Source organism: Ascoidea rubescens (assembly GCF_001661345.1).
Source record: "Ascoidea rubescens DSM 1968 unplaced genomic scaffold ASCRUscaffold_6, whole genome shotgun sequence".
In the NCBI taxonomy this organism is placed as follows: domain Eukaryota; kingdom Fungi; phylum Ascomycota; class Saccharomycetes; order Ascoideales; family Ascoideaceae; genus Ascoidea; species Ascoidea rubescens.
Genome location: NW_017962918.1, coordinates 37,984 through 61,063, shown reverse-complemented (window position 1 = coordinate 61,063; position 23,080 = coordinate 37,984). Strand labels below are relative to the sequence as shown.

Below are 23,080 nucleotides of genomic sequence, written 5' to 3'. Positions count from 1 at the left end.
TTAAACTCTTTATATCAGCAACCCAATGCGGAAGAAGACCCACACAACTGGCTCCAATTATTCGCTAACAGTATCAATAATTCATAGTTTTTTTATTAATAATCAATAGTTTTATCACGAATAATTAACTGCATTATTAGCAATGGGTGTATAAATAACACAGTCAATGACATACTCTCTACTATTTGTCCAAACATCGGATTCGGGCCAAAAGTCCTGCCAACTGCAAGTACGACGACACTCCCTCCAATACTCTGACATGGGTTGTGCCTATTTCTTTGATCATCTCCAACCTGAGGCTCTCGTTGATCTCCCTGAGATTCTTCACCACTCTGAAGCATGTTATAACAATGTCAATAGCTGAGTACCCTTTGTCCCACAAACTTCGCAAGATCTCTAAGCTTTCGTCAATCTCGTTTTTTTTCTTCTTCTCCAAGTTTATACAGCTAATGAGCATCTTTTTGATTATAACCGGATGGGGACTATCCACAATCTTAAACACATTTTCTCCATTCACAAACTTGAAACCAGAGTATGTGCTTTGCAAATTGTTCACTGCCTGTCTCATATCACCCTCGCTTGTAAATATCAACGCCTCTAGCCCATCTTTGCTGTACTCGATTTCCTCCAACTTGATGATCTCCAATAATCTTTGTAATATCTCTTCGTCTTTTAACTTATTGTACCTCAAAATCGCACATCTGCTCTGTAGGGGTTCGATGATCTTATTCGACAAGTTGCATGCAAACACAAACCTCGTACTGTTAGAGTAGATCTCCATCGTTCTTCTCAATGCCTGCTGTGCTCCACTGGTCATCGAATCTGCTTCGTCCAAGATAATCAACTTGTGTTTACCCTTTCCCAATTGACACTTCTTCTGTGCAAAATACTTGATCTTATTACGAACAACATCGATCCCTCTATCGTCAGACGCATTCAACTCTAATACTGCCTCTCCATACGAATCTCCCAACAACTCTCTGGCTAAACAATGCACAGACGTTGTCTTTCCAATTCCTGGCAATCCTGTAATAATCAAATTGGGCATGTTCCCATCTTTACCAATCAATTTCAATCGCTCAATAGTCTCTTCATTTCCCACTATATCCTCCAATGTCTTTGGTCGATATTTTTCAACCCATGGTAATTCCAATTCCAATGCCATGTTGTCGAGATGGTTGCGATGATCCTGCCCTAGTCTATCTTATAATATAATATGATATAATATATTATACTATATTATACTGTAATACAATATAGCTATATTTATCTGTATGATAATTGTCTGCAAAAACTGATTTATACACTTTAGAAAATAAAAATAAAAATAAAAATAAAAAACACGCTCGTTTGACTTTTTTTTCCATCTTAAAACTGACAAATAAAAATTTAATCTAAATCATCAACCATCAATCAATACTAATCAATACTGTGCTCACTACTCACTGCTCACTAATAATCTCTATTATATAATATTATCTATTATATAGCAATAGAACTATTTGCTTCTTACTTATAATGAACATGAATACAAACTTTCAATTCCAAAACCAAAATGCCATCAATAACCCGCAGCAACTGATGAATCAAAATCAACAAAATCAGCAATTTCAACAGGCTTTGAATCAACAAAACCAACAAAACCAAAATGATCAGAATAAGTCTTCAAACAGAAGGATAGTGGATCATGGTAACTCAATAATGAAATGGTTTATTGAAAGAAACTTGGGCCACGATTCAATCAATATTAATGGGATAATCAGACCTGAAGCCTCATATTTAATCGATTTATTTCCCCCAATAGCTTACAGAAATAATAATCTTGATTACGATTTACAAACAAAATTCGTTCATTTATCTGCCAATAAGGCAAAGCATGCTATCCATACTGTCAAATGGACACCAGAAGGTAGAAGATTACTAGTCGCCTCTTACTCTGGTGAATTTACTCTTTGGAATGGAATGACTTTTAATTTCGAAACTATAATGCAAGCTCACGATTGTTCAATTTTTGCTCTCACTTATTCTCATGACGATAACTGGTTATTAAGTGGCGATCAACAAGGCAAAATCAAATTTTGGCAACCAAATTTTAATAACGTTAACATAATCGATGCTCATCCGGAATATTCAATTAGAGATATAGCATTTTCTCCAAATGATTCAAAGTTTGTATCTTGTTCTGATGATCGATTTTTAAAAATCTGGGATTTTAACAAAACCATTTTAGAGAAAAATCTAAAGGGCCACAATTGGGATGTAAAATGTTGTGACTGGCATTGTAATTTAGGTCTAATTGTCAGTGGTTCAAAAGATAACTCATTGAAATTATGGGATCCAAGACAATCTAATTCTGTTTTCACTAGTTTGGGCTTTAAACACAATGTTACAAAGACAAAATTTCAGCCAAATGGCTCTCAAAGATTAATAGCAAGTGTGTCAAAGGATAAAAGTTGTAGAATCTTCGATTTAAGAATGATGGCTGATTCAATCGTAATTAGATCTCATGAAGCAGAATTAAGCTGTGTTGCATGGCATCCTATTCATTCTTCGATGATAACTACCGGTGGTTACGATGGTTCAATGAATCACTATTTATTAGATATGTTACCTTCAAATTACGATTCTTTAAATCTTAGTAGTAATTTAAATTTTAATAATATAGCTAATATTAATACTAATATTAATTCAAATAAAACTAAAAATATTAACAATCCTAATATTAATTCAATGTCAAGCATAAACTCAGGAAACATCCCTCAAAATTCTTTGCAACCTGTTCATACAATTCCTTATGCTCATGAAAAGGCAATAAATTGCTTGGAATACCATCCTTTGGGCCATTTACTTTGTTCAGCTGGTGCTGATAGATCTGCTCGATTTTGGTGCAGATCAAGACCAAATGATCCTTCTGCATTCATTGAACCTCCTTATACAAACGATAAGCCCAGCGCCTGGTACTATGGGATCAATAATAATGTCAATGCTGTTCAAGAACCTACTCCTCAAATGTTGAAATTTAAATCACAACTTTTACCAGAGTCTGGCGAGAATACTAGTTCATCTATTTCCACCAACATGAATAATAATCCTGCTGGAAAAATCAATAACAACAACAATTCTGTGAATGATAATAACAATGGGAATAATACCAATAAAAACAGCAATCTTAATAATAAAAGAGCCGATGATAACCTTCAAACTGATGAAAAACATTCACATACTTCTTTTGCGTTCCCTGGGTTAGGTAACTCTGAAAGAAAAAAAGAAGCTGCACCAGTTTTGAATGAATTAAATGAATTAGTTTCTGGGTTTGATGCTGCTCCAATTCCAGGTTTTGGAAGCAGAAAGAAATCATAAAGTGCCCATGTAGTTCATTGAGTAACTAGATTGAATATCAAGAGAAAAGGAGAAAACAAAAAGGCAAAAGAAAACAAAAAAAAAATTAAAAAAAAAAAGGGGGTTCTGGGTGATGATAATTGGAATTTGAAATGAATTAAAAAATATAATTTTTTTTTTACATAAGTATTATAGATATATGGAATCGATAATTATAAAGGAGAAATGAGTATAAAAATAAACCAAAAATACTTAAAACATTAGTCTCCTTATTCCTTCAATTTTCCATTCTTCAGTCGAGGTTGAATAACTGCAACCCAATAATTTCTTTCCAGTTATTGGACAACGTCCACCAATTTTTTCATTTTTAATATTTGATAAATAGTTCAATATACAAGGATAACAAAACACATAACCAGTTTCGATAATTGCAGGATTTGAAATGCTATTATGACAAATTGGGCAGTTTTTGTAGTTTATTAAAGATTTATTATTATTGATTGAGTTTATGATAATTTTTTCATTATGGTTATCAATGGGCTTGGAATTTTCATTATCATTATTTTCAATAGCTTTTTCATTATTTTGACTATTATTTTGGTTACCCATTTTTTTATTATCTTTAATATTTTGCTTAAAAATTTTGAAATTTTTTAATAAAGAAGACTGATTTGGAGGAGGAATATTGAAATTCAACAAATTATTATTATTAGATAGTTTGTTAACAAAATTTGATTGCTGCCACCATTCTAAAAATTTGAGTAGGAAAATTGATGCCGGTAGTATTGAATTTACAAATATACTGATTGAATAAGATATTGGGGATATGAGAGATGAGGAGAATTTTAAGATTGATTCACCGAAAGTCTTTGGTCGAATTCTATTGAATTTCTTTTTGGATAGATTTGATAAATTCGATAGATTTTTGGTTGGATCATTTAAATTGTAATCAAATTGAGTTAATCTTGAATAATCTAAGTTTAATAAATGCATTGCAATCGAAGGAGATTTTGTTTTGCCTGAAATGTATAAAATTTTTAAAAAAATGTTTAAAGCAATTGTTAATGAGTTTAAAAAGGGATAAATATGTAGAAATACTTTTTTAATTTTAAATATTTTATCGTTATTTTTATCGTTATTTGTATTATTATTGCTATTATTCTGGTTGTTTAAGTTATTCACCAAAGATGCTGAATATAGCTTTTCATAAACTATGTCAAACTTTTCCTTTAAATAAGGAACTAAAACTAGGAAAACTAAGGAAAAAAAAATTTGTGATTTACTTAATCTTTTTTTAGAATTTATTGAATTCATTAAATCATCGTTATTAGTGTTGTTATTGATTGATATATTATTAAAATTTTTTAGACCAATATTTGAGACCTTTTTCAATCCATAAAACTTTTCAATAAAAGTTGAATTCCAATTTTTAAGATAATTAAATTCAATTAAAAATCTTAATACCAAATTGATCTCGTCGAATTTTAAAGCCAACTTGAGAAAATATTTAGGATATTTAGTAGCGTAGTGAACCACTATGAATTTAATCGAGGGAGATAGTAAATTTTCTAAATCATTTGCAGATATTATTTCAAATAATGTTGGAGTTTGACTGTCAAGAGTTCTAGAATCCAAAGATGAATAATAATCCATTTTATAACCAACAAGCAGAGTACTTATGAGATACCAGCAGAAAAAAAAGAATGAGCAGCAAATAAAACCGGTTTGGTTAAAAAAAGTAAAAGGCTGAAGATAAAGATCAAGATAGAGCTGGAGATAAGGCCAAAGACGACGATGGCGATGAAGATAATATGGTAAACTGATTCATCGATTGGTAAAAAAGATCACAAATTCATCCAGAAAACGAAGCACAAACCCACCGCATTGGTTAAAAGGCACCAGGCGCATAGATGCATAGCGCAGTATTCTGCAGTGTTCTGATGTAAGCTACTACAAAGCCAGTGGTACGGGGTATGATGTGCGTCTCGAATAGCGACGCACTTATATTGTTTGAAAATTGGCTGCCTAACACATGCATCATTGCATCGTTTGGTACGTGTGCACACGCTTATGTCTGCGCGCGTCTGTGTGGCGGTGCTGTTGCCGTCCGCCGGTGGGACTGGGCAAACAGACGCAAAACACTGGTAAGTTGGGTTCGACGTTCTTTTCAAAGTTTGGTCTGGGAATCGAGCGCCATGTGCGGTGCATCGCGCTTCTGCTCGGGGCTCGGGCCTGTTCAAGTTGCAGCCTTTCAGCACCAGAACAGATCGGTACTGGATACTCTACAGATTCAGTTCAGTTCAGTTCAGTTCAGCCCAATTCAGTTCAGTTCGATTCTATCCAGTTCAGTCCAATTCGAGGGCAGTTCATCTTTCTTGCTGATTATGATTCTTTTCGTTTCATTCAAAGCAGCCTATTATCGTTGCAGAACTTACGTTTTGGCTATCTTTCATCTGGAATTCGCTTTAACTTAAGATCCAAGTCGTACTCTTTGTAAACGTTGGGAAATGTCGTCAAGACCACAACCACAACTTGCTGAGTTCTGGAGCAATAACCAATGGAAAATTTACCTTTAGAACAACAAAGTATTGCATTCATTGGATTTATTAGACTTGCTGAATCTTTTATTTATTAACTTTTATTATTTCATATTTTTTGTATATTTCCAACTCATATTCGTATTGGTTTAGCATTGTTTTTTAATTAGAATTAAGAAAATGCCTTTTGGGATATTAATCTCAGATTTTCTAATTTTTGAAAAACTTTACTCGATCCTTAACATATACTTGGTTAGCTGAATCTGAAAAACATATATAACGCTCTTTCTTGTAAAAGCTCGCAAAAACCAGGCCAAGTTTTCGTACAAACAGTGTTTTTAATATCTATTCTCTCTCCAGTTTAATTACATCTATGATTTCGTTTCTTTGACTTTACCTAACTTTTCCAAATTTTCGGTTTTTAAAACTAGTTTCTTTACATTTTTTATTTTTTACTTCTTTAATTTACCATCCAAAAATTCCATTTTATTTGGGTCAACTTCTTGAGACAACTTTCTTGGTTCATATATAAAATCAATAAGACTCAACACTCAATAAATCTTGCAATGACAAAGGCCCTCGTTATTTTCAGTATATATTTATTTACTGATTTCAGTTAGTTTTTGTTTGTCTTATATTTGAACATGCAAATTACCTTACAAACATCTGTAAAAAGCCAATTCAAAAGCGAAAAAAAAAATTAAAAAACAAAGCAGGAAAGAGAGAAAAAGAAAACCACCCACCAAAATCACAATGAACTACAGCACCAAAATTGAACTCCAATAACAAAAAAAGACTTTGAATTTTTCACAATTTTATGTTAGATTATTTTTTAGCTCATTAGTTTAAATGATATTATTCTTATAAATTCTTTGAATCTCATATGTTGGTTGTCTTTTTATTTGCTGTTCTGTATCACCTTTTACAATTCTAGGAATTTCACAATTTTATCACTTTCAACAATTTTATCAATTTTATATATATTAATCTATGTCCAATATATATATATAATTAAATTTTTATATAAATATGTTTGAAATAAAAAATAATATTTTTTAAAAGTTTATAACTTAAATCAAAATTTCAAAATCTTTTACTAGCAACTGCTTTACATCCAGATAAGTTATATAATCTTATTTTTTTTATATAAACGATATTATTTCACCATTTTTATTTTATTTTATATTTATTTGGTTTTGTTTAGCTGTTTTGAATAGTATTACTAATAACATTAATAAAATTAATAATATTATTATTATTTCTGATTATACTCAATTCATATGATCAATAAAAGTTTTAAAAATCAATCTACTCAACCATATATTCAAAAATATAACCACTATTATTCACACTTATTCACATAATTACCTTTAAATTTTCCTCAAAGTTTACTTAATTTATACTAAATCTAATTGAATTTGAAATCAATTAAAACATTACCAAAAACCTACCTGAAAAACACAATAAACAAATACATAAAGAAAAAAAAACAAGTAAAAACCAAAAATATAAATTCCTAATATGTATTTGGTTTGGATCTGTTGCAAATGTGCTGAGCAAAGAGTTCAATTTGATGATCTAGTCAATGTTATTTGCTATGAATGTGGTCATAAATTCTGTAAAGAGGATTGTGAGATTATAACAATTAATTATTAAATATTATCTTTTTTTTTCATTTAAAATTGTTCAAATTATTTGAATTATTTCTTTTAATTTCTCATTTATTCATTCATTTATTCATTCATTTATCTGAAAATATTACTTTTCATTTATCATAAAATATCATTAATCATCATAAATTTTCATTTTATTTATTAGTTAAATAATCATCAAACTCTCTTATTCTTGAAATAATCATTCTTTTTTTATTATTGGTTTTTGTTTAAAAAGAAAATAATTCTTTTTGCATTCTTATATAAAATTGTGTATTATATAATACGTTGCTTTTATAGTCAAATATTATTAAAATAAAAAATATCGCGCAAATAACAAACAAAAAATTCTTTTGAAATTGTTGATTAATCTTGTTTGGTCTGGTTTAAATTTTTTTTGCATACATTTTATAAAATTTTACTTATTGTTTCTTCATTTAAATTCAAGTTTTCATCATAAAAAAGTTCTTATATATAGATTTAAATAATTCTAAAACAATTCTAAATTTTTGTTCTCTATCCATGTTTTAAGCATGTATTTTACAGATATACTTTAAAGATGCCTTTTAAGAATACTCCTTAAGAATATATTCTATTTAGTAATTTATTTATTGGCTTAATATTCTATTCTATTATTTAAAGATTGGATATCTAATATCGTTTTTTTTATTTTACCTGTTAATTTTACTTGTTTTCTTTTTCATTCTATTTTACCAGCGAAGTTAATAGCTTTTGGTATTGCTCTCTCCAATTGGTTTTATTGGTAATCTTCCAATCAGGTAAAAGCTGTAAATAATAATAATTATTAATATTCCCTTTCATTCCAAAACACATAGGTGATAAATAATAAAATATACAAACACTAGAAACAAGCACAAATAAATAAACAAGATTTTCTTTAACTTCGAAATTTTTTATTATTCTTTTAATATTAATAATAGGAATACTATTTCCTTTTGTTTTATTGTTTTTACTGATTATTACATTGTTTCCATTTCCATTTCCATTTCCATTTTCAAATCTATGCTCCATTTTATTGATTTTATTATTAATTTTATCAATTTCATTATCTATTTCATTATCAACTTCAACTTCAATTCTATTTAGATTCTGATTATTATATTGCTTATTTTGGTTGTAGTTCCCTTTTTCTTTCTCTGTTTTTTGCTCTTTCCCTTTAAACTTTTCATCAGACGAGCAAGTTATAGAATTCATAAAATTTTTGGAATTTCTCTTTCTGAAAACAAATTCAAGATTAAATCCTGTAATGAATATAGCAAAATATAGTGAGGGCATATAGTGATGAATATAAGTAACTCTACCCATGATAATAAATGGCAAATAATTTACAATATAACATAAGAATGGTATTAAGCCTCCAATTAAAAATTTATAAAAAAGTTTTAGATTAAATTTAATTTCTTGTCTTTGCCATTTTAAGACTTGGTTTATACAAATTATTATAAAGATGATAATATTTAAAGAGCTTATCCAGACATTAAAGACATTACCTAATAGATAATATCTATAATCATTTCTTGACCAACTACACATTCTAATTCCAGATTTTAAGATTGGCCATTCCCACCATTTTGACGCTATGTTGTCTTCTTTATCTTCATCTGGAACAAGTGCATTGTTTGATGATGACATGGCAAAGTTGATTAAAAGAAAGTCTCTCCAAAACAAAGGTTTAGGTGGTTTATAATCATTGTCGATTTTCAATAATTCATTTGAGTGATCTTCTATATTCCACCAAGTTGATTTATCATTTGCAAAGAATGATTTTTTACAAACAACTTCACCTTGTTGAAACCCCCATATTGGGTAAGAATAGCCAGTTGTCGCTAAATAACACCCAAGGACTTTGTGTTTCAATCTAAAATTTGTTGAGATTGGATGAATATAGATGTCTTTATTATTATTATCATTGTTATTATTAATTGAAATATCAGGAGAATATGAAGGTTTAGGAGACAATTGTTCAACTATTTCTATATACCAATCATCTTTTTGATCACCAATTTTTTGATTACCATAGCAACTGACTTCATAATTGTTTTTAGAAACATGGGATTGAATTTTGTGAGAATGTAAATTTGTATTTAATCTTTCATGAGATAATCGTATTAAATCACCGTTTTTAATTAGATTTAAATGGTTTAAATTTGAATAGGAGTTATTATTAATAAGAATTGATTGAGAGATATTAATTGAGTTTAAAAAAGTGGAAGAATTTATATCGAAATTACCCAAGTTGCCAAAGTTTGAAGATCTGGGATATTGGACGATCCAATCGTTATTATCATCTTTGTAACCATAAGTTGTTACTTGATTTTGTTGTGAGCCTAAAGGGTATTTTTGGATATGAGAATGTAAAAGATTTGGGGACAAACCTTGCGATCTTATTGTTACTTTGGAGCCATAAGTTAGAAATCTAGAAGAATTTTGGATATCAGAATTTTTCAAGTTAATTTGAAATAAAGTTGACATTGAAGAATGGCCAGTACCAGTTTTGTTTAAGATTAAGAAATGAATTTTGAAGAAAAACGTATAAATTAAAAAGGGAAAAACTATTAGTAATAGGATTCTAAGCAACCAGATTTTCAAGTATAAAATTTTGTTATATTTACTATATTTATTGTACTTGATGATTTTTTTAGATTTCATTGATTTAGTTGGTTGTGTTGATTTTATTGATTTTGTTGATTTTGTTGATTTTGTTGATTTTGTTGATTTTGTTGATTTGATTAGATTAATTGAGTCAACTGGATTAGTTGATTTAAATATAAAGAAATATTTCTGATATAAATCCATGATTATGTATAGGCCAATAATTAAAGTTATAAATAAACCTACCCATTTAACACTACAAGCCAAACCAATTGATAAACCAGTTAGGAAGAGCCATTTTATTGAGTAATTATTGAGTTTAATTTTAAGATTATTATGAAGGTTAACTAGACAATAAAAAGAAGTTGAAATGAAGAATAGTAAAGTTGAGTCTAATAAGATGAACTTTGATAAAGATATAAACATGTTTTCAAAAATGATCATTGAAGATATTAGAATGGTTGTTCTTTTTTTGAAATTTAGAGAAATCGAAGTGTAATAGGCCACTAAGGGAATTAGGATACCAAAGATTGAATTCAAGATGCGAATCTTTTTGTAGTTGAAATTTGGTGGATAAGTGGCCGAGCTGTCAAAGGAGAAGGAATCAGTTGAATCAAAGTTATCGTAACCATTGAAGTTGGATACATATTCAGTGAAAGCAATAAATAGTTTTCCAAAAGGTGGATGAACATCGGAATAGAATTCACGTTTAATATAGTAGCTACCAAATTTGGCAAAATGAGCTTCATCCCAAACGACTTTATCGGACTTGTCCAAGTTGTGAAGACGAAGATAGGCAGATAGAGCAAGAATGGATATGGGAAGCAGCAATTTTGTAAAAAAAAAGTTAAAGAAGGATAAAAAGATGATTCCGGTATTTCTTATGGCATTATTATTATTATTGTTGTTGTTATTGGGATAATTATTAGAATGAGTACTATTGATATGATTTTTGGATAAGTTGATCAAGGGAGTATTTTGAGGTAGATGAACTGATTCTGTGAAAGGCAGATGGTCAATTGGCAAAGGATCAGAAATATGATCCATTTCAAAGTGTATTCGAAGTGTATTTGGAATATATTTGGAATATATTTGGAATATATTTGAGATGGTGTTGATGAGAAGAGACTTCGAAGAGGATTTGAAGTGAAAAAACAGAAAAGTAAAGAAAATAAAGACGGAAAGATGCAGCAAACGGAAAGATCCGGGAAACAGAATCAGGATGGAAAGATAGAGAAAACCTAGAAAGAGGATAAATGCGTAAGTGGTTTAATGGTAAAATTCAACGTTGCCATCGTTGGGCTCCCGGTTCGATTCCGGGCTTACGCAGAAGTAATATCTTTTGTTTTTGCTGAATTTTTTTGTGTTGTAGTTATTTGGACACATTTTAAGAGTTGTTGAGGTTGGAAACGTGCTTGATGCAATAACCAGACTTAATTGTGATCTAATTATGAAAGATACAAAATAAAAATCTTATTCTTTTATTAATATTCCGTGACCGCGAGCCAGCCGTGTGGGACTCGTAGACCTATATAGTAGGTATAAGCTGTTGTTTGCCTTAATTCTAAGCGAGGTGTAGGGAAACCTGAACTTACAGGAAAAAACCTACCCAAATCAGATAGAGAAAAAGTTTAGGATCTTAAGAGTTAAGGTCCCATGCCTTTTCTAGAAAACTAACCAACATTTTGAATTGTTTTCTTGTACCTAAAAGTTGCTTAAGTTGGGTAGGCCTTTCTGAACCAAGTTCCTGAGACCATATTCCTGCAAATGTTCTTGCTTCCTTATTGTGCTGGTATTCAATGAAATAATGATATATTGTAGGAGATGGGCTGTTACACACAAAAAGGTTTTTTAAATAACCAGCAGTCCACTGGAAATCTGACCCAAATCCATGTCCACATTGCAATTGAATAAAATCTTATTCAAATATAAACCTTAATAATTATTCCAAAAACCAACTAGGTATTGGGCTGGTTTTGTGGTCTAGTCGGTTATGGCATCTGCTTAACACGCAGAACGTCCCCAGTTCGATCCTGGGCAAAATCAGTTTTTTACATTTTTGACGTTATTTCAATTACAATTGGTTTTTTCTCGCATGCTCTAAAAAGGACGCTTCTCACTGAAAAACCCATTCCAGAACTGATGGAGAAAATCAATAAACTTTGGGTTGGTAAATATTAACGTTGAAGCTTAACTAAGGCACTTATATAAGCGAAATGCATTCGTATTGGACAGTCGTAAAAGAAGAATGGAATTTGAAAGAGAATAATACGCTCTTGATCAAGAGAAGATTTTTTGTTTAGTGAACGCAAAGCACAAACAAAGGTTTAATTGACTATTAAGTACCTGCGCCGAATTAGCATTAGTGGGCTGCAATTAATCAAAGTAGAGACAACACCATAAATGCATGGAAATATATATATATCTAAAAATTCAAAGAAATGGAATGTAAGACAATTACAATTCGCTCTCTATTTAATCGAATTTTCAAACTAGCTGCTAGCTTTTGAATTTAACGACGCTCGTAAATTGACTGATTTTTTGTTATTGATTTGGTTTTGTGTAAGTAAAATTAGTTATGGAGAATGATGCCTGTTGTTGATGGGAAAATAACAGAGTCGGGAAAGAAGTAATGATACGGAAAATGTGATGGAATAAAATAAAACTTTGGTGAATAATAGAATAAAAGCCAAAAAAAAAGCAATAATAAAACGGTATGAAAACAGTAAACAGTATAAAAAGGACAGACCAAAAAGCTAAAATATTAAAGAAAAAAAAAGCAGTAAAGTTCCGATATAGTGTAATGGCTATCATGGCACGCTTTCACCGTGCAGACCCGGGTTCGATTCCCGGTATCGGAAAATTATTTAATTTTTATTTTTACAATAAAATTACAATTTTAAGTTCAGCTTAGAATCTGCAGCTGAGAAGCAGCTTTGAAAACAAAAACTAGCGCAAATCCAAACGTTTGGAAGTGGCCGTGTGGTCTAGTGGTATGATTCTCGCTTTGGATGCGGGAGGCCCTGGGTTCAATTCCCAGCCTGGTCCTTTTTTTTGATCTACAGCTATTTATAGTTTTTGTGAACAGCAGATGTGCCGAACACAGAGGGGATCCGGCAGCTTCAACTGGTCCTATTGCGTGTGCCAAGCAAACGCGCTCCCGCTGGCGTAGGGATGAGGCCAGTCCACACCTCGTTTTCGACGAGTGTCACCCGTGCCGCTGGGTGCACTGTGCCCTGAGCTGGGCCTTTATCATCTTTCAGAAGAGGAAGCAGCTGAAGAAGCTGAAGAAGCAGCACCAGTACCAGCACCAAAATGAACTCCTTTTACCGCACCCGTTTGGCCAACGGCTCCAACTGCTCTGTCGACTCCTCCTCCTCTACAGAATCAGATTTGTCTATCAACTACACCTCACGACCCAATATCTTTAGTTCCAATAGCTCTCTAAATCCAAACCATTCTTCTGATTCTTTGAATAATCTCTTGGATGATCCTATCAACCAACCTCAAACTCTTTCTCCCTACCAGCTGTTGGTTCAAAGTTCCTCTCAAAACTACTACAACCAAAACAGAAGTTTGGTTCCAGCGATCAATTTGGATAACAATAACGATTCCTATTACTCCAGCATCAACAATACCACCACCAGCAATGGAATTCCTACTGTAAATCAAAATGCCAACTTGCCTGCTAGTCTTGATAAAAATACACCTTTTAACAACTCTTACTACCTGAACACTGATTCTCGTCAGAATAACAACCACAATGTCCACGATTTAACTTTAAATTTGGATTCACACTCGCCTTATTATAACTCTGACAGGTTCCTACCCCCTGCCTCTTCTTATTCTAACCACTCTTCTGTCTCATCTCCAGTTTCAAACGATTCTAATGGCTCGGCCAATAGCCATACTACTAATTATAATAATACCAATAATAATAACTTATCACCTTCATCCACCTTTTCTAATATGCTTTTTAATCAGCCGTTTCACTCAAATACTCTCAATTCCATACAATCTACAATCATAGATAAATCTTGGGATTTGATTAATAATTACAATAACAACTACAATAACAACTACAACAATAACAATGATGAATTGGACAGAAGTTTAAATTTCAAAGCTTTCAAGTTTTCCTCTTTTAATATTCGGAGAAAAAAATCAAATCTTAATATTAATAACAACAATAATAACAACAATAATCAGAAATTATCTCCCTCACATTCAAATTATAACCAATATTATAATAACTACAATGATAACTTTCTCGGCCCCAAAAAACACCACATCTTCAACCATAGTACAAACTCACAGACTAACTTAAACAATCCAATGCTAACTCCACAAACCACAAACAACTCTATATTTCCTTCCAAATCTGATTCCTCGCTCCCTTCAACTCCAAACTTATCAGAAGAAAATAACATCCTAATATCTCCTGTCCTAAATTCAGACTTTTATTCAAAGAAAAACTTCTACATTCAAACCTACGAAAGAATGAAACTAAACTACTTTAACTACTGGAACATCAACAAAAACGACCCAACCGTCATCAACGACAACACTCAGAAAAATATCAATAAACAAGTCATCATCTTCAATTTGCTCAAAAATCAACTAAACTACGTCATCAACTTGTTCTCTTTTATAGAATTGGGTGAACATTTCATATACGAACAAAGGAAAAACCCTTCTTTCACAAAAGATATGGTTTATCCTTACAATTTCAACAAGTTCTATAAACACTTTTTCCAGTCCTTTTTCCCCATCTTGAGTCTATTTCAGACTGAAATTATTGACCCTCTACTATCATCTGTCCTCAAATCTCCCAACATTGTTGACCAAGATTATTTAGCCGTTTTCCAACGTTTTAGCAAAATCGCCTTGCCCTACTGGCTAGAATTTCTCAAAAACTATTCCATCGTCGAAGTCTTTATCACAACCATCAAAAAACTAAACGAGCTATGCAAAAACGAAATATTTCTAAAAAAATTCAATTGTTGGAAAAACGATATCATTCTTCAAAAGAAATTTATGAAAAAAAATCAATTCGACACCATTTCCACCCAATATTTTTCAATTCTAATTCAAAATTTATCCTTCTTTAAAGATTTATCAAAATTCTACGACAAAAGAATCGACACATTCTTCTTTCACACAAAAGAAATGCTAACTTATCTCGTCGATGCTCTAGATAGAAACGCCGGCATTTATAAGGCTTCAAATGTCATAAATAGAATCAAATGGTACCCAAACAATAACCTAAATAACAAATATTGCAACTTGAATCTAAATCCAGAAGAAATCTCTCTACTAAATGATTTCCCCATTTTCTACGATTCAAATAACAACACCATTGCCGATAATAAATTAGTTTCAGGATTCAATATTGATAAAATCATCTATTTCCACTTATTCTCAAATTCTTTAATTATATCAAGATTTGACGTCAAAACATTTAGGTTCATACTAATTCACGAACCCATTCCGATGGAATTTTTAAATATTAAGAATATTACAAACAGCTCTAATCCTCTAAAAAATGACGTCAACTCAATCGATAATGATAATGATAAATTATTGATTGATTTTAATGCTGTATACAAAATACTATTTGAAAATAGCATTTTAAATATAAGATTTTACTACATGGTTAGAAATTACATGTCCTTGCTCTTTGTTCCTTTTGAGTCAAACAAAATAAAATACATAAATTATAAAATTCAAAAAGAACCATTTAGATTGAAATTTCTTGGTATAAACTCAAAAATTGATTTTCATTATAAAGCACATAATACTAGCAATCATAGTTTGAATCATGGCCATAAAATTGATAGAATAAACTCAGCAACTAAATCACAAAATAATGATAATAATGATATAACAATAAAGGATAAAATTGAACCAAGACACGAATGCTTAAATTATCAAAACCACTCGCTAAATTTAATAAAGGAATCTATTGACGAATATTATGAAGAATGTCATAATCAAAACAAACTAAATAAAAATTACCAAGAATATACATTGGATAAAGAGATTGAGGAAAAACTTTATTATCAAACTAGCATTGATAAAGATATCAACCCACACAATAACCTTGAACAAGATAGCTCTGATAGCTTAAACATTAATGGGGAGGTTTTAAGTTATTGCAAAGTTATTTTGTCTAATCAAGAAATCGTTAGATTTGTGGGAACCTCAGATGGATTATTTTTTAATAAAAGTAACTATTTCAGTACCAATAAAAATGAATGGATACTATTAGTCAAATTACAGAACATTGAACAAATTGAATATAATGAAAAGTACAATGTGGTTATATTTTTAAGTTTGGGAGAATTGTATTTTTTCTCCCTCGAGTTTTTAATTATAAGTCAATTTATTTCAGAGGATGAAAAAGAAGATATCATAACGAGATTTAACGAAGGAAATTCCAATTATTTGAAAAAGATTTATATTAAATTGATTAATAATAATAGAAAACAATTTTTGATTAATTTTTTTAGAGCCGTATTGATTAATGGAAATCTATACTTTTTTTTAGTTAGTCAAAATTTCAAAAGCGAAATTAGTGACATCAAAATATTGATTCAATTTAATGATGAGATTCAATTTTTGCCGATTGAACTAAAGAGTTTATATAACGACCAAGAGTCCATCAGAGTTAAGGGAATTATTACTGATATAAATAGGCTAAAGGGATTTGAAATATTGATTGTCAAAAGTTTGATTGTTGTTAATGAAAAAGACAATAGGTTGAAGGAAAAAGTTTATATTGATGTTATGGATATCAATAGTAACAATACTGGAGAGTCGAATAATTTGAAGTTTCCAATTGAGGACAGTAATATTATTAATAGTAAATTGATCAAGTTAATCAATTTCGGTGGGGATAGATTTTTGTTGAACTATGATAGAAAAAGTTTAATATATGATAAGTATGGGAAGGTTGTGAATGAGAGAATATCGTTTAGTAATAATAATAATAATAATAGAAAGATATTTAAAAATTATGAAAATTATTTAATTGTATTGTATAAGGAAAAGATTCACAAGAGTAAGGATAAGAAACACCAGAAAAGTTCAATGAACAATGAGAAAGATATTTTAGAGATTTATGAATTTTTAGATAATAGGATTGGTAAGAAACCGCCAGTTCAAATAATTTATGGAAAAAATATACAGCTTATTGAGGGCAACTCTAGTGTAATGTTTTTGGTTGATCATCCAGAAAAGAATTGTAGGGTAGCGTTTGAGTTAGAATATAGATCCAAATAGTGGTGGATAAATTGCTGGTAGAAATCAAGAAGGTTATAGAACAGATTCAAAATTGAAAAGACTCTGGACAAGACTTTGAGCAACTTTTTGTATTTAAATAAAAATAAACAACTATCATTGATTAATTTTGAGTAGAGTTTGTTTATTTGAGAAACTGTAAAGCATAACCAATTTTAATGTTGATCGGGAAGTCATCAAAAGTAAATTAGATTGAATTTATAAGATGAAACACTTGTGTTGGATTTGCAAGACCAAAATTTAAATCCTAGCTTTTGAAATCTTCAAGTCGCTCTATATAATGATTAGATAGAGTTAAAGATTCCGAACAAAAAGCTCTAAACTTTGAATTCATTTCTTTGATAAAACTTAGTTTTTTAAGAATGTTAAATTTTGAATCAAATCTACATAGTTGAAAATGTTTTTTAGCTTTATTGCATTATAAAGATAACCAATATTTTTTATAAGAGGCACTTAATTGAGTTATGATTTGAGATTATTCATAACAAAACAAATTTTAAAGCTAAGCAAAAAATTGAAATTCAAAACACAGAATGCTGAAAACTCATAATTATGACAATCTTCCTCATCTTCATTTCCACCATCTTCATTTCCACCATCTTCTATATCTTGATAATCGCCTAATTAGGAAACGAACAAAAAATCACAGTTATACGCTGCAGCAGATGGCTGTATTTTAATGCATATTATGTAACTCGCTGATTGATACCGTATTGCTGGATATTGGTAGCAAAAAGCTGATTATTTCGTTTCTGTCTGCAATCTCATGATCATACCACGAGGTCAGTTTTTGTTTCCATTACTGTGGTGTCCACTGGTCAATTTCTTTAGGTTTTGATCGCAGTCAGTTTTATAGAAGTGAGCACTGACTCGTTTTTATCAAACAAGCACGTGCTACACTGATGCTTCATCTTACAAAAATGGCTGCTCATAGTCTCAGCCTGAAACTGAAATTACTTATTACTTACCAATGCTTATCATCTCTCACTGTTTTAGATGTGGGTCAGAAAAAAAAACTGAGGTCAATGCCTTTTTGGAATTTGATTTTGCCAATTCTGTTTATATCTCTCATCAAGTTTTTGGAAAAGACTAACATAGTTGTAGACAATCATCTTGTATTTCCTCTTTGTTATTAAATTATAAATCCTAATCTTACATTGGAGGTTATTTATTTTTTTGATCATTTTGAATTCGCAATTTATATGTTGAAAGGGTAGAAGTTCAAATTCAAGACAATATTTTTCAAGCAGAAACGACACCACAGTTATCTCGGCGTTGATATAAAGTATAAATAAAATTTTCTGTTGGGTTCTTCTGAATTCCTTTAAAGTTTTTCCTACCCATATGAAAAAACTGTTGGGCCGGAAATTACTTTGGAGATCATAATTAGTAAACTTGTAATTTAATAGTGATTGCATCTGATTGATTTTATTAAATGTATACGCTCTATCGATTTTAAAGGTTATATTCTTCATTTTGTCCCAAAATAGTTGACATCTTCTTCTTAAATCATGTTTTATATTTTGCTTTTCAAGTTCTATTTCTATATCTTTAACATATAAAAAAATTTTAGTGTTAGTGGGATCAAAAGGTTCTAATGTCAAGTAATTAAATTCTAATGTTTCGATAATCTTTTTTTGAGTCAATGTATCTTTCCATTCGTCAAACTTCAGTAGTGCATTTGGAACATACGGCTTAAGCCCTTTTGTAAATTCAAAAAATTGCGATACCTTGCAGAAATCAGAAAGAAAATTGAGCCAATTTTCTTCGGTTTTAGAAGCCCAGACTCTAAATACATTTATCCATTTATCTCCACTGATTTCTTCTCCAACAACAAATAATTTAACTAAAGGTATTACCAAATCCGTTTTATATTCTTCCACTATAATTCCAAATGGTACAAAAAAATGTTTATGGAAATCTTCTTGAGAGTAAGGTTTAACAATATCGTGGTCTTGTTGAAGAAAATCCTCTCCAGCAGATAATACCGATATACAATCACTAACATAATCAACTTGCTTTTTAATCAACTCAAATATAAGTTTTTTTATGGTTGTATCATTACCGTTAAACTCATCAAAGTTTGATTCAAATATTTTTTTCAATTCTACAGACTTGCGTCTGCCGTTTCCATTTAAAATTCTAAATAAATCGATCTTTTTAGTATTATAGATTTTCAGAAATTGTTTTTTCAAGATGGAACTGTTTTGTGTAATTAAATTATTTCTGTCCGACCCAGCTTTAATTAATAGAAGAAGTACTTTTGATATTTCATCATTATTTGAAAAATGTCTTTCAGAGATAGTTAACTTTTTTAAATTTTTCAATAATAGTAATTCATCTATAAACATTGAATGATTAAGCTTGTTATGCGATAAATCCAAGTCTTTTATATTATAAAGTGCCGATATGCCCCTTAAATTTTCAAGTGAATTAAAAGAGCAAATAAATGATTCGAGATTTCTCAATGAGGTTAAATTTTTCAATTTTGAGATCCTATTGTATGATAGGTTTAAAAATTGAAGGTTTGTAACATTTGCTAGTTCTTCTATGTCAGATAATCGATTTTGACTCATATCGAATTTTTTTAATAATTCTTGATTTGATAAATTCTCAATTTTCTCAATTCTATTTTGCGACAAAATTAAAAATCCCAAATTGTATAAAGAAAAGAGATTTTCAAGCCTTGAAATCAAGTTGTTGCTCAAATTAAGATATTTCAAGTTAAGTAATAAGGGAAATTTAGGAATAACGGTAAGGCAATTATCAGATAGATTGAGTGATTTCAAATAGGGCAATCTGTCAAAATTATAATTAATCAGCGGTAAATTTGTGTTTTTAATTTTATATGATATTGAGCGTAATGAGTTTAAATAATTATTGCAATGTTGAAAAAAAGAGAGAAAATTACCTCTAAATTTTTCAGCTGTAGTAAATTCTTGATTCAAATAACTCATTAGTTGAGGTTGTTTTTGAATTTCAAGATCAATTTCGTAGAATTGGTATCTTAATCTAAACTGGTTGGAGCTTTTGTTTAAGTAGAAATGAAAATAATCGCCGTTGAATAAATCTATAATTTTGAACCGATTTAAATTTTCAAATTTTATTTTGAATAGATTCAAGTATTCAAGAGATTCAAAAAGAGTGACAACAGAAATCATTTTGAATTGTTTTAAATACCGATCAATATAGCTACCAAATAAACCTATTGAATTTAAATTTAAGCACAAAGTTCTCAGTTTACGATTCTTGGGGATGATAATCTTTCCTGCAAATCCATGAGTATTTTGAGTGATATTCATTTGAATGCGTAGATACAATATCTTTTTGGCTTCGCCCTCCCATGCATCGTGTGCTAATGATATTAACCAGACTTATTTTAGAGAAAGATATTTTAAGATATTTCTAATAAAAATTGAGTTATCAGGGCCTGTAGCGATTTGCAAAAGAAAAATCTGAGTAGGATTCATTATGATTATTCATCAAAAATGATTAGGTAGAAAAAAATAAAATCCTTAATTTTATTTATTCATTTTATAAGTTATTGCCATTGCCTATTTTATCCAAAAAATAGTTCAAAAATCATCAGAAAATGGATCCAATTGGCATTATTAGTACTGGACTCTAGTCTGTGTAAGAAAAATGAAACAGACCAGACCAACCAATGCAGAACAACTGGCAGATTGGGGACAATGCATTTGATTTTTCTTCCCACACTTTGCTCTGCCGCATTTGGTGAATTGGTGGGTTTGAGATAGTCAAAGCTATATGAATAACAAGCAACTGAGCAGCAAAACCCATATCTTTGTTCATACTTTTGAGGTGAAAGCATTTGTCGACAAGCCCAAAGAAGCCTCACCCGAAAGGAGCAGTTCGACTCCCATTTGTGGCTGGCAAGCTAGTCACACATATATGCAAAGATATGTACACTCCGCTGTTTTGGATAAATAAAAAGAGACCAAAAGTGCGGTGCTTCTTTGTGCTATTTTTTTGCCTCTGCCGGGACTCGAACACAGCACTCACGTGCCTGCTATCATAATAGTAATCGCAGCTTAAAATGGACATGGGCTTGTAGTTGTTGATGAAGAGCTATTAGCTGCCTATCGCCTCTGGTATTGCTGAGATATTGTTGGAACTCCTCCAGACCTAGTGAAGAACTCTCTGTTGATATCTCTGATCAGCAATGGCCAACCAAGGCAGTCGTGGCTACGACTATGGCTATGACTATGATGACTACGACAACGATAACAATCCTTTTTACTCCAGCACCTCCAAGAGCAACAATAGCCATATCAACAAAAACAAACCCAAAAATAAGATTAGCATATTGGACGATGACTTCTATATTCCTGCAAAGAAACCCTCTTTAATTGACGATCCAGACCTAACTGCTTCCCAACTAATCTTCAATGACGACCAAGACACCCATTTGAATCACAATTCCTATAGCATCAATCCAAGTTCTCTCAAATTTAGCAACTTCTTATCAACAAGCACTCCCAATTTATCTAACGAAAGTGATCCATCAAACCCTAATGCTGCTGATGATGATTACAGGTTCCAGAATAATATTGTTGATCCTTATAATAATGTTTATTTCAGCAATTATTTGTCTTCCTCGAATATAGCTGACAATAATAACGACAGCAACGATAGCCGTAATCACAGCAATGATACTAACGGTAGTAATGATACAAATGATCCTAATGATGACACCTTTTCAATAGATCCAAATGCTACCATAAATAAAAAGAACGTTAGTGCTTATATTAAATCTTTAAATAATAATAGTAATAATAACAACAATCATACTGACCATTATGCTGATCACGAAAAAAATAGCAACACTGAAAATAATAATGAAACTGATAATGAAATTGAAAACGAAAACGGCTTAAATAACGATTCAATATCAAATTATAATTATGATTCAGACTACAACATTGATAATATCAATAACATTAATAACACAAGTTTAAATAACAAAGAACAAATTTCAATTCAAAACTCCATTTTTTTTAATAATAATTATAATTCAGAAACTTCGTCAATTTTCACCCAAAACGAAAACATTGACGATGATATAATCTTTAATAACAATAATAACAAAAACAATTCAAATCCCCAAAACAATATCAATCCACATACTAATAATCTCAACAATAAAATTAATTCTTCCAATAATGCTAACTTGAATCTTTTTTTAAATAATAATAACGTCAATAATCCCAATCTCAATAGCTCAAGTACAAACCTCAATAACAGTAAATCTATTTCTGCATCAACTATACAATATCCCACCCCTTTTTCTGATCTAATTATTAATAATAATAACAACAATGATAATATTAGCAGGTCCAACACCAACTCCAATACAATCACTTCTTGCATACACAACAACCTTGACCATTATAGTGATGTTGAAGTGGATTTTCCTTCAGATGTGTTATCGGTTCATAATAATCCTTTAGAATTTTATTCCCAATTATCATTGCCCACTCCTCAAGAAATTATTGAAAAAAATTCAGTGTCTAATCTATATATCAAAATTAAAGATGCTTTGCAAATCACTGATTATAAAAATAAAAAAATCATTGTTTATATCATAAATTTAAATAATTTACTAGAAACCAAAAG

General features: G+C 30.5%; 7 protein-coding genes and 4 non-coding genes across 11 annotated transcripts; 6 read left to right on the top strand and 5 right to left on the bottom strand.

Annotated features, from left to right (window-relative positions):
- Positions 1 to 181: 181 nt before the first annotated feature.
- Positions 182 to 1,165, bottom strand: RFC4 (replication factor C subunit 4; the record flags this gene model as incomplete). Its single annotated transcript, XM_020194533.1, has 1 exon — positions 182 to 1,165. The coding sequence occupies one exon, from the start codon at positions 1,163 to 1,165 to the stop codon at positions 182 to 184; it is 984 nt and encodes a 327-aa protein (XP_020047261.1).
- Positions 1,166 to 1,536: 371 nt separating this feature from the next.
- Positions 1,537 to 3,456, top strand: ASCRUDRAFT_46130 (cleavage polyadenylation factor subunit PFS2). The gene is made up of 2 exons (XM_020191055.1): positions 1,537 to 2,641; positions 2,750 to 3,456. Exons 1-2 carry the CDS (start codon positions 1,582 to 1,584, stop codon positions 3,358 to 3,360), a joined length of 1,671 nt encoding a protein of 556 aa, XP_020047260.1. The 5' UTR covers positions 1,537 to 1,581; the 3' UTR covers positions 3,361 to 3,456.
- PEX12 (ubiquitin-protein ligase peroxin 12) lies at positions 3,427 to 5,129 on the bottom strand. Its single transcript, XM_020193183.1, has one exon. The coding sequence runs from the start codon at positions 4,990 to 4,992 to the stop codon at positions 3,592 to 3,594; it is 1,401 nt and encodes a 466-aa protein (XP_020047259.1). The 5' UTR covers positions 4,993 to 5,129; the 3' UTR covers positions 3,427 to 3,591.
- Positions 5,130 to 5,709: 580 nt separating this feature from the next.
- Positions 5,710 to 5,996, bottom strand: ASCRUDRAFT_144821 (uncharacterized protein). Its single transcript, XM_020189217.1, has one exon. The coding sequence runs from the start codon at positions 5,935 to 5,937 to the stop codon at positions 5,782 to 5,784; it is 156 nt and encodes a 51-aa protein (XP_020047258.1). The 5' UTR covers positions 5,938 to 5,996; the 3' UTR covers positions 5,710 to 5,781.
- Positions 5,997 to 7,912: 1,916 nt separating this feature from the next.
- On the bottom strand, positions 7,913 to 11,236 carry ASCRUDRAFT_75708 (glycosyltransferase family 39 protein). Its single transcript, XM_020193182.1, has one exon. The coding sequence runs from the start codon at positions 11,186 to 11,188 to the stop codon at positions 8,234 to 8,236; it is 2,955 nt and encodes a 984-aa protein (XP_020047257.1). The 5' UTR covers positions 11,189 to 11,236; the 3' UTR covers positions 7,913 to 8,233.
- A 163-nt stretch (positions 11,237 to 11,399) lies between these two features.
- Positions 11,400 to 11,470, top strand: ASCRUDRAFT_t81. The gene has a single exon. It is a non-coding gene; the product is annotated as a tRNA-Gly (tRNA).
- A 643-nt stretch (positions 11,471 to 12,113) lies between these two features.
- Positions 12,114 to 12,187, top strand: ASCRUDRAFT_t82. Its single transcript has one exon. It is a non-coding gene; the product is annotated as a tRNA-Val (tRNA).
- Positions 12,188 to 12,930: 743 nt separating this feature from the next.
- On the top strand, positions 12,931 to 13,002 carry ASCRUDRAFT_t83. Its single transcript has one exon. It is a non-coding gene; the product is annotated as a tRNA-Glu (tRNA).
- A 115-nt stretch (positions 13,003 to 13,117) lies between these two features.
- On the top strand, positions 13,118 to 13,189 carry ASCRUDRAFT_t84. The gene has a single exon. It is a non-coding gene; the product is annotated as a tRNA-Pro (tRNA).
- Positions 13,190 to 14,043: 854 nt separating this feature from the next.
- Positions 14,044 to 17,631, top strand: ASCRUDRAFT_75707 (uncharacterized protein). The gene has a single exon (XM_020193181.1). It carries the CDS (start codon positions 14,111 to 14,113, stop codon positions 17,423 to 17,425), a length of 3,315 nt encoding a protein of 1,104 aa, XP_020047256.1. The 5' UTR covers positions 14,044 to 14,110; the 3' UTR covers positions 17,426 to 17,631.
- Positions 17,632 to 18,465: 834 nt separating this feature from the next.
- ASCRUDRAFT_70193 (leucine-rich repeat domain-containing protein) lies at positions 18,466 to 20,745 on the bottom strand (the record flags this gene model as incomplete). The annotated part of the gene is made up of 1 exon (XM_020191757.1): positions 18,466 to 20,745. One exon carries the CDS (start codon positions 20,743 to 20,745, stop codon positions 18,466 to 18,468), a length of 2,280 nt encoding a protein of 759 aa, XP_020047255.1.
- Positions 20,746 to 23,080: the final 2,335 nt, after the last annotated feature.

What these genes read in the sequence shown, in the direction of transcription:
- ASCRUDRAFT_46130 (XM_020191055.1), top strand. Translation starts at nt 1,582, where the DNA reads ATGAATCAAAATCAACAAAATCAGCAATTTCAACAGGCTTTGAATCAA. An exon ending in CGATTCTTTAAATCTTAGTA is followed by an intron (nt 2,642 to 2,749) that starts GTAATTTAAATT and finishes GCATAAACTCAG; the next exon opens with GAAACATCCCTCAAAATTCT.
- PEX12 (XM_020193183.1), bottom strand. Translation starts at nt 4,992, where the DNA reads ATGGATTATTATTCATCTTTGGATTCTAGAACTCTTGACAGTCAAACT.
- ASCRUDRAFT_75708 (XM_020193182.1), bottom strand. Translation starts at nt 11,188, where the DNA reads ATGGATCATATTTCTGATCCTTTGCCAATTGACCATCTGCCTTTCACA.
- ASCRUDRAFT_75707 (XM_020193181.1), top strand. Translation starts at nt 14,111, where the DNA reads ATGCTTTTTAATCAGCCGTTTCACTCAAATACTCTCAATTCCATACAA.
- ASCRUDRAFT_144821 (XM_020189217.1), bottom strand. Translation starts at nt 5,937, where the DNA reads ATGAATGCAATACTTTGTTGTTCTAAAGGTAAATTTTCCATTGGTTAT.